Raw genomic sequence first — 15,522 nt, forward strand, 5'->3', positions numbered from 1 at the left:
GGGCTCAAGTGCCGTGTTCTACTGGAGAAAGTTTTTCTTCCAGCTGAGAACGAAACGTCTGGAAGAAAAACTTTCTCCAGTAGAACATGGCACTTGAGCCCGAAAGATTCTACAAACCCTAATGTACACAGTCCCCCTGAAGAAAGGTACATGTGTTACTATATTAAAAATAAATAATCTAGACCTTCTCCAGCTAGCTCAAGTTAAAATCTAATTTCTGCTGGTGACAAAAGTCATTTGCTTATGATGAGATCCACTGACACAACTCAACGGAGGTTGCCCAGAGAATTTCTCAACGGACCATTCTTCAAGAGTGGTTCAGGCTCCTTCTTGCAAAAGAGAATGATGTCCCTCTAAGATAGGTTGGTAGGTTTTAAGATGGTACTTTACTCCAGTGGCATTTGAAGTGGTGTAGCATCTTGACCCATGCCTCTTTCAATTTGGGATTGATTAATATCAGGATAATGGGATGACTGGAAGGGTACACAGCAGTTAAATTAATGAGCAGTGCTGCCCAACTGTATTGATTGTTCCAGACCAGTACTAATTGTGACATGGTCGCTACAAAACTGATCAGGTAGAGGACTGCAAAGGAAGCCAGAGCTTTGATGGCACTCAAGTGAGCTTGTGTGTTGAGATCCTCGGTGCCAGTTCCATTGCGCCGAACTCTTCTCATGTGCATCCACAAAGAACTTATTAACAAGATGGAGGATGACAGAAATATCATAAAGGGAAGAATATAAAAGGGAGCAAATAGAGCTATGACATTCCTACACATCTGTCGTATGTTCATTTCTGCATTGCTGCTGTTGCTTGAAAGTAATATAAAGGGATTGCAGGTAGACAAGCCATAGCTCCAACTTGTGATAACAATAACAGTCACAACAACAGAGAAGACCACTGAGCCCAGAAGGAGCCATGGCACCAGCCCAGGGAATCGTTGCTTGACTTGGAGAAAGGCAGGGCAGGAGAAGATAGCGATCTTTGCTAAGTAGAAAACACCGAGGCAGGCAGTAAACCAAAAGTTTACAGTGTCTGTAAATAGCCATACACCACTTAGCATGAAGAATGTGTTTCTCTGCATATTGTTAAGCCAAATAGATGCAGTTACCTGCAGAATCATTATTGCAAGCTGCAAAAGTCTGGATAAGCCAATGCAGATCAGGATCAGGTCTGTTGGGGACAGTTTCCTTCTTCTGAACCAGTCAATGAAATTAATGAGGACAATAGATCCATTTGCCACCATTCCTATGAGGTTTTCCATAACCAGAAATACAAAGCAGATTATTGTTAATAAGGTATCCATCTTTCTGAGCAGCGAAGGAAAATGTGTCTTCCGTGGGGATGTTCACAGTTTTTCCAATGCTGTCCTTTCTGTGATGCTGACACCACAGAGTACAACACTTCAGCCTTCCGTTTAGGAACAGAAAAAAAAAAATCTGCAGAGGCTGAAGCTGTTTTCAAGTGTTTAATATATTGAGATGCAAATATTACCGGGAAGGGCTTGATTACTAACACACCAATCCTCAGGTGAGTTCTGCCTATCGAAACCCACTGTCTTCAATGTAATTTGGTGGGAGTAACTCTGTTTAGGATTGCACTGTAAATCCATACCCTCTTCTAAAATGTCACGTTTGCATATGCTGCAGTGATGCTAAATATGATTTTTGCAACTGTCCTCAGATATGATGATGTGGTACGCTTGAGAAATTTGTTGACCTGGGCTGGATACAGACAGTCTTCCCTCTAAGCTGAGTTAGTGTGAGCCAGCCCACAGATTTTTAGCCTCCAGCTCTCACATTCTTGTTGTAGCTCAGGAAAAATTGCCCCAGAGCAAACTACTTTATGCAGTAGCTCACAACTTTAATGCTGGTAGCTCACAAAGTAGACTTTTTGTTCACAAGACTCTGGAGCTTAGAGGGAACATTGGATACAGATGGGCAGCTCTGTGCCCACAGGAGGTGTTGCAAACCGTGCTGCCCCAAATAGCAGCAGACAAATCCCAATCGGATGCTCCCATGTGAGCTGCCCATATATCATGAGGGGTGTCTCATTTGTGCGTTCACACAGCTTTGTCTGCCATCCCCTATTGGGGTTTTTTTTCACACCATCAGTCCACTTTGATTGCACCCTCCCTCCGTCAGACTCCAAGAAATGCAGGAGGAGTGCGGCGGAAGACTTCGCTACCACTTGCTGCCCCCTATTGGTGGAACCAGTTGCCATAGGAAGTTAGGGCCTTGTGAGACCTTGCCCAGTTCCACAAGGCCTGCAAGACAACACTATTCCGTCTCGCCTATAATCGATTCTGGAGTATCGATATAGTAGTAAGGAATGATACCTAATAAATACTGAACGCCATCGGAAATGAAATGACATTGAACTTTGATTAGTTAAGGGTACCTTTATAACTGAATCTAACTATATAACCTCGGTGGAAGTCTAGTAACGGAGGGAAGGGGGTTGGGAAAATATCATATGGGTTAGAGATAGCAATGATATAACTTGATATTGTTACCATATGTTATCAATAAAATTGTTTAAACACCGGAAATGAAATTACATCAAACGATATTAGCACTTGACTGTTTTAATTTTTAATTTAAATATGATGTAATTTAATGTGTTGAATTAATGTGTCGAAATGTTATTGTGATTTTATTGGTTGTGAGCTGTCTTGAGCCTGCTTTGGCGGGGAGGGCTGGATATAAGTCTAATAAACTACAAACCACATCTCAACTGGTAGCTATTTGATGCGTCTCAGAGACATCAGAGAATGAGGTGAGTGCGAGGGTGGAATGGGTAGCATCTGTGCTTTTCTCTCCTTGACTTTTTAATCCACCTAGGAGAAGTGCCAATGTCGGCTCAAACTGGCCATCTGAATCCAGCCTAAGAATATTTACTCTCTTCCATCTATTACCCTTACCCTTCTCACCCTTCCGAGCAAGCCTTGCATAGGCAACAAGCCAATTGTAAATGAACAACTGAAGGGACAATGACCACTCCTTCTCTGGGGTCCCTTCCTACTCACATCTTCAGGTCTTCTACTGCAGATCAAGGGGAGCCAGTTTGGTGTAGTGGTTAAGTGTGTGGACTCTTATCTGGGAGAACCGGGTTTGATTCTCCACTCCTCCACTTGCAGCTGCTGGAATGGCCTTGGGTCAGCCAGAGCTCTCACAGGAGTTGTCCTTGAAAGGGCAGCTGCTGTGAGAGCCCTCTCCAGCCCCACCCACCTCACAGGGTGTCTGTTGTGTGGGAGGAAGATAAAGGAGATTGTGAGCTGCTCTGAGACTCTGAGATATGGAGTGGAGGGCGGGATATAAATCTAATACCTTCTATTGGATACATGAAGCTGCGTTTACAATCAAATCTTTGGTCCATCAGTGTCAATATTGTCTACTCAGAGTGACAGCAGCTTTCCAGAATCTCAGGCAGAGGTCTTTCCCATCACCTGCTTCCTGATCCTTTTCAATGGAGATGTCAGGGATTGAACCCGGGACCTTCTGTATGCCAAGCAATTGCTCTACCACTGAGCCACAGTGGTAGAGTCCCACTGAATCAATATTCTTATTGGTTATTATTTAATGTGGTTGAAAAGCCTACCTGTTGATTGTTCTAAAGAAGTTCTTGACTTTGTTTGGAAAGTTGTTCTCATTAGTTGAACACTTAATGCAACATGCTTATTTGTGCATAAAAAAAAGGAGATATTTCTAGAGTTCATGAAGAAACTGGGAGGCTTCTTACCCTTCCAAGCAAACCTTGCGTAGGCAACAAACCAGTTGCACATGAACAACTGAAGGGACAATGGCCACTCCTTCTCTGGGGTCCCTTCCTACCCACATCTTCAGTTCTTCTATGGCAGATCAAGGGGATCCAGGGAACAGAATGAAAAGAGGTATAACCAGGGGAGGGGTATTAATGATGAAACAGACTATCATGGCAAGGTATTGAGTGCTCAAAGCACCATCCATTTGGGTAATGAATCGTCCTCCAACTGGAGGTGCGAAGGCTTGAACAAAACCTTCTTCTTCTTCTTCTTCTTCTTCTTCTTCTTCTTCTTCTTCTTCTTCTTCTTCTTCTTCTTCTTCTTCTTCTTCTTCTTCTTCTTCTTCTTTGTGTCTGGTGCTTCCCCTCCCCTCCCCGAGAAAATTATTTTCCCAATTTCTAATGGAAAATTGGATATTTTGGGGGACATGGAGAAATGATTAAGGATTGTCTCCCTGTCCTCCTGTCACAAAAGGCTATCCTTACACTTGTTTTTGATGCCAATCATCTGTGCACTCCTTACATTCCTTGAATGTTACTTTTCTTGGGTTTGGGTCTGCTAAGGACCCAACACTACTGTGTATTGGCCTCTCAGGCTTCAAAAAGGACTGATTACCTTCCTCACGCATAGAGTTTATGGACTGGTAACCATCCAGTTTTGTCCAAAATACCAAAGCATTGCTGTGCACATATGATGTCACTTTTGCGTGATGTCATCACATTGGGGACATTGCGCTTGGTCATGGATGTTCGGGGAGATGCTTCCACCTGCTGGCCAGCTGACTGGGAATGGGCAGGAACCCACAAAATTGGGGGATCCTCCGTTCCCACCTGGGGGCTGGCATCCCTAAGTCAAAGGAGGGACAGTGGCTCAGTGATAGAGCATCTGTTTGGTAGGCAGAAGGTCCCAGGTTCAATTCCTGGCATCTCCAACTAAAAAGGGTCCAGGCAAATAGGCGTGAAAAACCTCAGCTTCAGACCCTGGAGAGTTGCTGCCAACCTGAGTAGACAATACTGACTTTGATGGACTGAGGGTCTGATTCAGTATAAGGCAGCTTCATATGTTCAAGGGGTTTGGAGGGTATAATATAGTGGGTTCTATGCATGGCAGAGTCTCAGAGTAAGTGATAGCAAGCTCTTTAACAGGAATCACATAGGCTGATTTCGCACTGACCTTTTACTGGCGCGACCACCCTCCTCACGCCGGCGGATCTGCAGGGATTTCGCACCAGAAGCGCCGGCGCAGCCAAAAGAGCCGGCAACTTCCGTCCCGAAGCCAGCTCAAACGGAAACCGCCAGGAAGCAGGAAAACGTTTGAGCTGGCTTCGCGACGGAAGTAGCCGGCTCTTTTGGCTGCGCCAGCGCTTCTGGTGCGAAATCCCTGCAGATCCGCCGGCGTGAGGAGGGTGGTTGCGCCAGTAAAAGGTCAGTGCGAAAACGCCCATAGTAAAAGGTCACAGTACAAGACTGGCTTTGGGGCCCATGAGCTGAACTTATATACATTTCTGGGTTCCCACACAAGCATGTTATTGGGTCATTCAAACAGGTGGGGGCCTGTGATTGGTCCTGGGCTGCGGAGGTTTGAATCCTACAGCCCTTTGTTCCCAAGTCCCCAAGCTCAGTCTGTATGGCTCCAATGAGCCAGGCAGAAACATCAAAGTCTTCCCTTGAGTCCACATACATAACATCCCTCCCCACTTAGTTCACAAGCCCCTAGTGGATATAATCTTTTAGGTATGCGGGCTTCCGGTGCTTTTGCGTCGATTCCCACTGTTGGGCCGGGGCGCAGGGCAGTGCCGGACGGGTCTCTTGGCATGGCTGACATCAGGCCACCCAGTATTCACTGGCATCATCAATTCCTGGTCACCATACATAGCTGCGAGCCAGTGCCTTCATGCGTACAATCCCCGGATGAGTTTCATGCAGCGCTGTTAGGACTCGCTGCCACAGTACGGGGGCACCACCACCCTACTTCCCCACAACAGGCACCCTTTATGCACAGACAGTTTGTCCCGGCAGGATGCAAATGCAGAGAATTCCAAGCCCACCCGTCCTTCTGGCCACCCCCTCCACACCCAGTCCAGAACTCGGGAGAAAGTTTTGTCCTTGGAATAGCAGCGGGCAATGTCCTTCACATGCACCGGGCAGTCCGGGAGGGCTTCCAGTGACATGATCTGGAACGCCGGGGCTGAGTCCGAATCCATGGAGGGCAGCGGCAGGCAGCTCAGAGCATCAGCGTGACCCATTGCCTTCCCTGGGCGGTACTTGAGGTCATACTGATAACCTGCCAGGAAGATGGACCACCTCAATACCCTCGGTGACAGCATTTGGGGCGTTTGTCGGTTGGGGGCGAACAGGCCCAGCAGGGGCTTGTGGTCTGTCAAGATAGTGAAGGGCCGGCCGTACAGGTAATTGTGGAATTTTTTATCCCTGCCACAATAGCCCAGCCCTCTTTGTCTATCTGAGCGTAGTTTCGCTCCGGTTTTTGTAAGGTCCTTGAATAATAGGCTACCAGAACCTCGTGACCATCCAGCAGCCTGTGGGCCAACACAGCGCCGACCCTGTAAGATGAAATGTCACATGCGAGCATGACAGATAGCCGCTTGTCAAAGTGCACCGGCAAGCTTTTTGAAGTCAAAATGTCTTTTACTGGCTGGAATGCGGCAGCTTGCCGATGACCCCAAACCCATGGTGCCCTTTTGTCCAGCAGCCTGTGTAAGGGCTCTGCTACCGCCACCTTGTGGGGAAGGAAGGCATGTTAGAAATTGAGAATTCCCAAGAACAATTATAATTCTGCCTTGTTGGTGGGAGCTGGTGCCTCACAAATGACCTTTATTTTTTCCTGGGCCGGATGAATGCTGCTTGCGTCCACTGTATACCCCAGAAAATCTATGGTGGGCACCCCCAATACACATTTTCCCATTTTACTTTTAACCCTGCTCCCTCGAAATGCTGTAACACCATTTGGAGGCGGTTGCTGAATTCGTCTTCGGTGGCTGCCACAATCAGCACATCGTCGAAGAACAGCTGAACCCCGGGGATGCCTTTAAGAAGGGAGTCCATCAAGTTCTGAAACAGTCCCAGAGCCACGCTGACCCCGAACTGCAAACGTCTAACTCTGAAGGCCCCCCCCCCCAGTGTGTTACTATAGTTTGAGTTTCTGCTTTGGTGGCATCCACAGGGAGCTGTTGGTACGCCTCTGCCAAATCCAGTTTCCCAAAAATTTGCTCCCACTAAGAATGCTAACACGTGGCTCATTATTAATTGAACATTTATAGTCAGCACAGATGCATATGCTGCCATTGGGTTTGATCGAGGTTACTATGGGAGTCTTCCAATTCGCATTAGTGACTGGTTCCAGAACCCCCTGGGCCACGAGGCGGTCCAGCTCCTCTTCGATCTTGGGCCTTCAACCGTATGGGTTGCACATTGGGGTCCAGTTGTAATGATACGAGGGCCTTGGTGTACATCCCCAGAGTTCTGGCAAAAACAGCAGGGAACTCTTTGAACACCTTTTGAAAATCTCTTTGAACAGGGGTGTAATGGATCCCCATCACTTGGATGCCCAGGGCCTGGAACCAGAACCGACCTAGAAGGCTGCACAGATCGCCCTCCACCACGATGAGGGGGAGCTTGCCCTTGAACCTTCCGTATCTGATATGGACCAAGCCCACTCCCAGGACTGCAACCTCCCGCTTCTGACTATGAATAAAGTTGGTTGTAACTGGGGCACATCTCCTTGAACGTGCGGTTCGAAATGACCGTCTGGCCTGCCCCAGAGTCTACCTCCATTTTGCAGGGCTTGCCTTCTATGAACACAGTCACGTAATATTTATCCGGGGGGGGGGGGAAGGGGCAACTGGCATATCTGAGTCCAGAAGTGGTGAGTACCTTGAATGGTGACTAGAAGCAAATGGGCAGCTTTTGTAGATGGGCTGAGACTGATGTGGTCCCCATGTTCCCCTCCAGTCAACAACCTGACTGCAGCATTCTGCAGTAGCCAAAGTTCTTGAGCATTTCGGAAGGGCAGTCCCATGCAGAGTGCACCGCAGTAATGAAATCTCAGTGTAACCAGGGCGGGGCGTGCACCACAGTGGCCAGGAAAGGCTGCAGCTGCTAACCAATTAAAGCTGGTCAAAGGCACTCCTGAACCACCTGCTTCTTCAGAAGTACAGAAAATGCCACAACATTTTTCTGCACTTGTGTAAGCAGTTTATTTCTCTGTATATATTTGTTTTAGTTCCAGATTATTGAAGAATTTTGATCAGAGGAAGTTGGCATTGAAACACGTAAATTTTACCTGGGAAATGTGTTATCAATTATACTTCTTATTTGCCTTCAAGTCTTCACTACGCTAGTAGCCCCGTGGCGCAGAGTGGTAAAGCAGCAGTACTGCAGTACTGAGGTCTGAACTCTCTGCTCACGACCTGAGTTCGATTCCGGCAGAAGCTGAATTCAGGTAGGTGGCCCAAGGTTGACTCAGCCTTCCATCCTTCCGAGGTCGGTAAAATGAGTACCCAGCTTGCTGGGGGGTTAGTGTAAAAGACTGGGGAAGGCAATGGCAAACCACCCCATAAAAAGTCTGCCATGAAAACGTTGTGAAAGCAACGTCACCCCAGAGTTGAAAACGACTGGTGCTTGCACAGGGGACCTTTCCTTTTCCTTTCCTCTTCACTACAATGCAACACTGTTGTTCAGAGAGTTTGTCAACCACTACCTTGTTTTTCTACGGAGAGGTCTGCATGGCAACACTGCTACTTCAGCAGCCCTTTCTGGGGTGGACTCTTCAAGTGACTGTTTTTCTGTATGATCTGTGACTTTGTTCTTTTCTAAATGTTATGTATAAGTTTGTAAAAAAATAGGCTTTGTGCCTTTAATGAGCTCACAACTTCACCAGTCAGACTGGTAGTAAAAACAATTTTTGGCATTGAGCCAGTGTAACACTTTGAAGTTCTTAGAGACTTTTTGAGAGGTTTATCATCTCTTTTGAACACAGTTTTTCTTAGGCTTTCAACCATCCTGTGTTCTTCCCTATTAGTCTTCCCACCTGGGGATTGGCAACCCTTTGGGGAATGCAACGCCCTCTAGAACACAGGCCACTTTCATCCCCAGGTCAGACCTTCCACTTACCAGTAGGACTTCTGTCTGGCCAGAATGAAGCTTCCATTTATTGGCCAGCATCCACTCCAGAAAGGCCTTCAAGCATTGGCACAGAGTTTCTACAGCCTCCCTGGGGGCACCCACAAGTGCCCGATAAAGCTGAGTGGCATCCACATCTTGGTTTCAGCCAAACCCAAATCCACAGGCCAGTCAGTCTGACTTCTTTCCCAGGGAAGATACTGGAGCAGATTTTAAAGAGATCAATTTGCAAGCTCTGAAAGGACAACTTGGTGATCTGGGGAAGTCAGCATAGATTTGTCCCCAACAGGTCCCACCAGACCAGCCTCATTTCCTTCTTTGATTGAGTGACAGGCTTACTGGATCTAGGGAATGCTGTTGATGTTGTTTACCTGGGTTTCAGTAAAGCTTTTGACATGGCTCCCCATGATGTCCTGATGGGTAAACTCAGAGCTTTTCTTTTGTAGCAGACACTCCTTTTATATTAATCCACACATCCTTGATGTAGCCAATCCTGCTGGAGCTTACAGTAGGCCCTGTGCTAAGAGCCCAGTAAGCTCTTGGAGGATTGACTACATCAGGGGTGTGTGGCCTAATACACAAAGGAGTTCCTGCTACAAAATAAAAGGCCTGGGTAAACTAGAAGACTGTGGGCTGGACTCTAGGATAGTTTGGTAGATAGGGATGGAGAACCACACTCAAAGAGGAGTTGTCAATGGCATTTCATTGGAATGGAGGTTTGGGTGGGAGGGTGGAACTGTTTATGAAAAGTTAAACATTCTTACATGTTCCCCAGCTGAACTGGGCAAAATTCCAGATTGTATTTCCTTTCAATGACAGAACACTGGAGACTTTGGAGATCTTTGTTATATGCACTTTATTTGCTAATATACCAGAAGAACACAAATGGAGGCAAACCAGGGTTAAGCTAAGGGAGGCCCTTAGGCTAAGGGAGGCTACTGGCAGTGAATGATCTTAGGCAAATCAGTAATCATTAGTCTAATCCCGCTCACAGGTAGAGTTGCCAGCCTCAAGGAAGATCCTGACCAATGTTCCCTTTAAGCCATGGATGTCAAACATGCAGCCTGGGGGCCAAATAAGGCCCCTAAAGGGCTCCTGTCAGGCCCCCGAGTGACTGGCTGTCATCTGCCTCCTTCTCCATCTCTTGCTTCTTTCTGCATAACAGCTTGCTTTGCCAGACTTGCTCAATCACACAGGAGCTACAGAGCAAAACCTCTATTTTTTCCCATTAGCTGAGGCTTCTCCCTTTGGGAGGAGGGATAGCTTGTTTTGCCAGGCTCTCTCAATTGCACAGCAGAGCTACTGAGCCAAGCGTCTCTTCTGTCTACTGGCTGAGTCTCCTCCCCCTCCTCATCCCCTGGGGAAGGAAGGAAAGAGCCAGAGCTTCCTTTGCCCAGTTCCCTGGATCCTATGGGAGAAATACAAAGAAAGTGCATTTAAGGCCAACAAGTGCTAATGCTTTAAGCATGTTTAAAGGGCTTTTAAAAAAAAATCTGTAATTGTGTTAGTGTCCTTTATAAAGTTTAAATCTCTGCTACCTAATCTTAAATAGGTACACACCTATTTAAGTCAGGCTTGGTCTGACATGGCCTAGCCCAACATGGCCTAGCCCAACAAGGTATCATTTATGTCAGATTTGGCCCTGATAACAAATGAGTTTGACACCCCTGCTCTAAGCAGTGGAGTCTTGTGAGCAAAAATTCTCCTTTGTGAGCTACTGGCATTAAAGTTGCAAGCTTCTGCATAAATTAGATTGCTCTGGGGCCATCTTTCCAGAGCCATGACAAAAATGTGTGAGCCAGAGGCTAAAATACTGTGAGCTAGCTCACATTAATTCAGCTTAAAGGAAACACTGGTCCTGATATTTGTCTGGAGTTACAACTTATCTCCAGACTATGGAAACCAGTTTCTTTGGGGGAAATGGTGACTTCTAAGGGTGGACTCACATACCTGTTGAGCTGACTCCCATCCTCCAATTCCACCCTCCCTAGACTCTACTAGCAAATCTCCAGAAATTGTGCAAGCTGGAGATGGCAACTATACTCACAGGGTTGCAATCGAGATAAGATGCAGAAAAGGCAATGTGGGCCACCTTGTCAAGCTTCCTGGAGGAAAGTTGAGATTAAAATGTACTGGGGATTGGGTGTGTGTGAAAAGATAACAGATCCCTCTCCATTCTAGTTGCAGTTCTCAGAGACATGAACCCTCTGAAGTCTATGGGTAGAAGGCCCTACTTCTGCAGGGGAATTCCTCATTCTGCAAACCATTGACAAGCCAAAAAGGCGCGGTTCTTCTTCTTCTGTTGTTGCCATCTGTTCTTGCTCTGTGAGTCAACTAGCCAAGTGGCAAAGATTTATAATTTCAGTAAAACTAAGAAGGACATCTGGAAGCAAAGTTCCATGAGTGAAAAGAATTGAACTCCCCAGCAGCCATTGCTATTAGACTGTAGGATGCTAGTGAACTATTAAGCAAGCAGAGGAGGTATCATCTGGGTGGAAAATGGATGATCTCAAGGCACAACATATGGGGAAATATAAGACGATCCACTGTCAAAGCTCAATGGGGATTACACAGAGAATTTCTGTAATCAAGTCCTTCCTGGACTGTAATTAAGACATTCCTGGATTTGATTTGCCAGTATGGTGTAGTGGTTAAGTGTGTGGACCCTTATCTGGGAGAACCGGGTTTGATTCCCCACTCCTCCACTTGCACCTGCTGGAGTGGCCATGGGTCACCTATAACTCTCACAGAGCTGTCCTTGAAAGGTCAGCTTCTGTGAGAACTCTCTCAGCCCCATCTACCTCACAGAGTGTCTGTTGTGGAGAAGGAAGGTAAAGATGATTGTGACCGATCTGAGACTCTGAGATTCAGAGTGAAGTGTGGGATATAAATCTACAGTCTTCTACTTCTTCAATGAATTTTTCCCAGGAGTAGCTCAGCATCCTTCTTGCAGAAGTGAAAGTCCTCTCCCTAAGATGATCTGATAAGTTTTAAGATGGCACTTTATTCAAACGGCATTTTAAGAGATGTACCATCCTGACCCATGCCTGTTTCAGTTTGGGATTCATTAATATCAGGATGATGCCATGACCGGAGGGGTACACAGCACTCACATTAAAGAGTACAATCACCCCAGTGTCTCGGTTGCTCCAGGACAGCACGGATTCTGAAGTGAGTGCAATAAAACTGATCAGGTGCAGAACTCCAGAAGAAGCCAGAGCTTTGATGGCACTCAAGTGTGCTTGTGTGTTGAGATCCCTGGTGCCAGTTCCATTGCATCGAACTCTTCTCATGTGCTTCCACAGAGAACATATTAACAAGAGGGACGATGACAGAAACACCAAAAAGGGAACAAAATCAAAGGTAGCAATTAGAGCAATGATACGCATACACACGTGTGGCATGTTCATTTCTTCACTGCTCCCGTTGCTTGAATGTGATATGTAGGGATTGCAGGTAGATAAGCCATAGCTCCAACTGGTGAGAACAATAATAGCCACAACAACAGAGAGGACCACTGAACCCAGAAGCAGCCAGGGTACCAGCCCAGAGAATCGTTGCTTGACTTGGAGGAAAAGAGGGTGAGAGAAGATGGCAATCTTGGCTAAGTAGAAAACACTGAGGCAGGCAGAAAACCAAAGATTCACGGTGTTCATAAATGTCCATATGCCGATCAGCATGACCACAATGTAGTTCAGTTTATTCTTTTGCAAAATAAATGCATTTACCTCCAGAATCACTACTGCCAGGTGCAATAGTCTGGAGAAGCCAAGAGAGATCAGGATGAGGTCTGTCGAGGACAGTTTCCCTCTTCTGAACCAGTCAACGAAATTGATGAGGACAATAGATCCATTTGCCACCATTCCAACGAGGGTTTCGATAACCAGCAATGTAAAGCAGAGGATTATTAATAAGGTAGCCATTTTTCTGGGCACAAAAGGAAAGTGCGTCTTCTGCAGTGATGTTCACACTTTTTCCAATGCTGTCCTTTCAGTGATATTAACACCACCACACTGTAGCCTTCTATTTAGAGACAGAAAGATCTTCTGTGGAGGCTGGAGCTATTTTCAAGTGTTGGTCATATGGAGATGCAAATAGGAAAGGCATGATTACTAACCCAACAATCCTCAGGTGAGTTCTACCGATCTAAGTGCATTTTCTTTAATGGGTCTTGATGGAGCTAACTCTGTTTCGGATTGCACTGTAAATCTATATCTTGTTCTAAAATGTCATCTTTGCATATGCTGCAGAGATGCTAAATATGATCTTTGTATCTCTCCTCAGACATGATGATGCGGTATGCTGAAGGGATTTGTTGACTTTTGTTGATATTTATATTGATATTTTTCCATCTATTGGACACTCAAAACTACCTTATACAGAATCAAGGTCCATCAAGGTCAGTATTGTCTACAGCAGCTCTCCAGGGTTTAAGAACATAAGAGAAATCATGTTGGATCAGGCCAATGGCCCATCCAATCCAGCACTCTGTGTCACACAGTGGCAAAAACAAACAGACAAACCCAGGTGCCATCAGGAGGTCCATGACTGGGGCCAGGACACTAGAAGCACTCCCACTGTTTCCCCTCCCAAGCACCAAACAGGGAAGAGCAGGCTTCAGGGGCTCTTTCAAGACGTCCCCCCTGCTCCTGCCAGTCATGTGACCAGTGAGAAAATCTGCTCCAAGGCCAGCAGTTCATACGCTGGCTTTCCAGTGCGCTCAGCAAGTTCAGTGCTGGCTGCCCCGGCGCTGAATTTGCTGAGCACGCTGTAAAGCTGGCGTAGGAACCGCCAGCCTTGGAGCGGCTTTTCCCGCTGGTCACATGACTGGCGGGAGCAGGGGGGACATCTTGAAAGTGACCCTGAAGCCCGATCTTCCCTGTTTCACCGCATTGGTGAGTTGGGAGGGAACAAGGGAGGGGAAGGTGCCGCACAGAGGGGAGTGGTGCCATCAGAGTGGCATGGAGATCAGGGCCAGAGCGGGGGTTGCCAGAGGGGGGGCCCTCCATCCCAAAATTTTTCCCGTGGGCCCCCCTCACATCTGGAATTTTCTGGCTACAGGCCTGCCCCAGGTAATGATTGAACAGATTATCATGGCAAAATATTGACTGCTCAGAGGACCATCTAGGTGGGTCACCTACCACCTCCCAACTGGAAAAATGACCTTTTGGGAAACAGTGATGAAAACTCCTGTCAAAAGGAAATTATCTTTGGGAGTGAGGGAAATGACTGGTAAGACAATCATTTACTCATTTAGAACATGAAGATTGTTTCTTTGTAAGATTATCTAGAATATTAATCATTTCTTTATGAGCCATGATACGTATACATATTCAATACATATTCAATATTCAATAGTTTCAAAAATGTGTTTATTATTGGACTTCCGGTTTGGATTTCATGGAGAATTGACAAGCTTTCCAGTGGGGGAGCTCACCAGACCCTCTATTCTGGACAGAGAAGGTGTTTTAATACCTGCTGTCTACATCATCTAGGCAAGATGATGACCAAGATATGCTTAAAGTTCTGAGGAGAGGTACTTTGGCTAACGAGAAATCTCAGGGGGGGGGGGTTCTTTTTGGCTTTGAATAGTCTCCGGAGAAGAACCGCTTCCAACGTCTATAGAGGGTATCTGGGGTCATTAAATTGACATAAATTCAACATGTGCCAAGCTTCTTAAGGGCTAATTAATCATGGATGAGAAACAGACCAGTGTGTTTGATGTCTGGACTTCAAAGGTAAAGAGATTTTTATCTGTTGCTCCCGGAGCTAAATTGGGAAATATTTGGAAGGCAAACGATGGTCTGGACACATAAACAACTTGTAATAATAAAGAAAAAGGAGGAGGGGGAAATCTTGGACTGAGTTAAACAGATATAAGGCTTAAAAAAGGCAAAAGCTGATATTGTTTGGAATTTTTGTGTTCACTCCCCCTGAGAGTGGAAGAACTGCAGATCAACAAGTCATTACAGGAAATGACATCTGAGAACATCGTGAGACTTCACAACCATAGATAACGAGACTTTGTGGCAAGTGTGGGCAGAAGAGGCAATCAAGGGAAGGGAAAACTACAGGGTTTTTTAGCCCCTCTAGGACTAAACCATAGAGAAACATCGAGCACCATTTTGGGAAATTATAACTTTTTAAAAATTAATATCTGGACCCAGGGGCATAGGAGGACGGCAATTTTGGGCTTTTCTGAAAGGGCATGCCCTAATCTATAAGACTAGACCATTTAAAAAGAACTTGGTGACTTCAGTTGTAAAGCCTATATTTATAATGGGAAGGCAGTAATGTCAGCCCAAAAACCATTATAGACAACAGCCAAGACACTAGAAGAGGACAAAAAGGCTGATAAAAAAGAACAGATGGATGCCATGGAAGCTAGATTGTCTAAACTGATTAAAAATTCTATAAGTGATTGTAAGAAGGAATTAAAAAAGATATAGAAGTTCTCAGTAAAGAGTTTAAATCAGTATCCAAAAAAATCTAAGAGGTGGAAGAGAGAGTGAAAGACCATGATGAAAGAATTAATACAGTGGATTCCACTATTAAAAAATTGCAGGACAAAGCAGTATTGCAGGACTACAAATCAATGGAAAATCAGATACGTTTGAGAGG

The 15,522-nt window shown here is 45.9% G+C and overlaps 1 protein-coding gene across 1 annotated transcript; it reads right to left on the bottom strand.

Annotated features, from left to right (window-relative positions):
• Nucleotides 1–11,891: 11,891 nt before the first annotated feature.
• LOC132570066 (taste receptor type 2 member 8-like) lies at nucleotides 11,892–12,764 on the bottom strand. Its single transcript, XM_060236507.1, has one exon. The coding sequence runs from the start codon at nucleotides 12,762–12,764 to the stop codon at nucleotides 11,892–11,894; it is 873 nt and encodes a 290-aa protein (XP_060092490.1).
• Between the last annotated feature and the right edge of the window lie 2,758 nt (nucleotides 12,765–15,522).

Source organism: Heteronotia binoei, chromosome 4 (assembly GCF_032191835.1).
Source record: "Heteronotia binoei isolate CCM8104 ecotype False Entrance Well chromosome 4, APGP_CSIRO_Hbin_v1, whole genome shotgun sequence".
NCBI classification, from domain to species: Eukaryota; Metazoa; Chordata; class Lepidosauria; order Squamata; family Gekkonidae; genus Heteronotia; species Heteronotia binoei.

Excerpts from the sequence above, each read along its gene's own strand:
- LOC132570066 (XM_060236507.1), bottom strand. The coding sequence starts at position 12,764 with ATGGTGGCAAATGGATCTATTGTCCTCATCAATTTCGTTGACTGGTTC.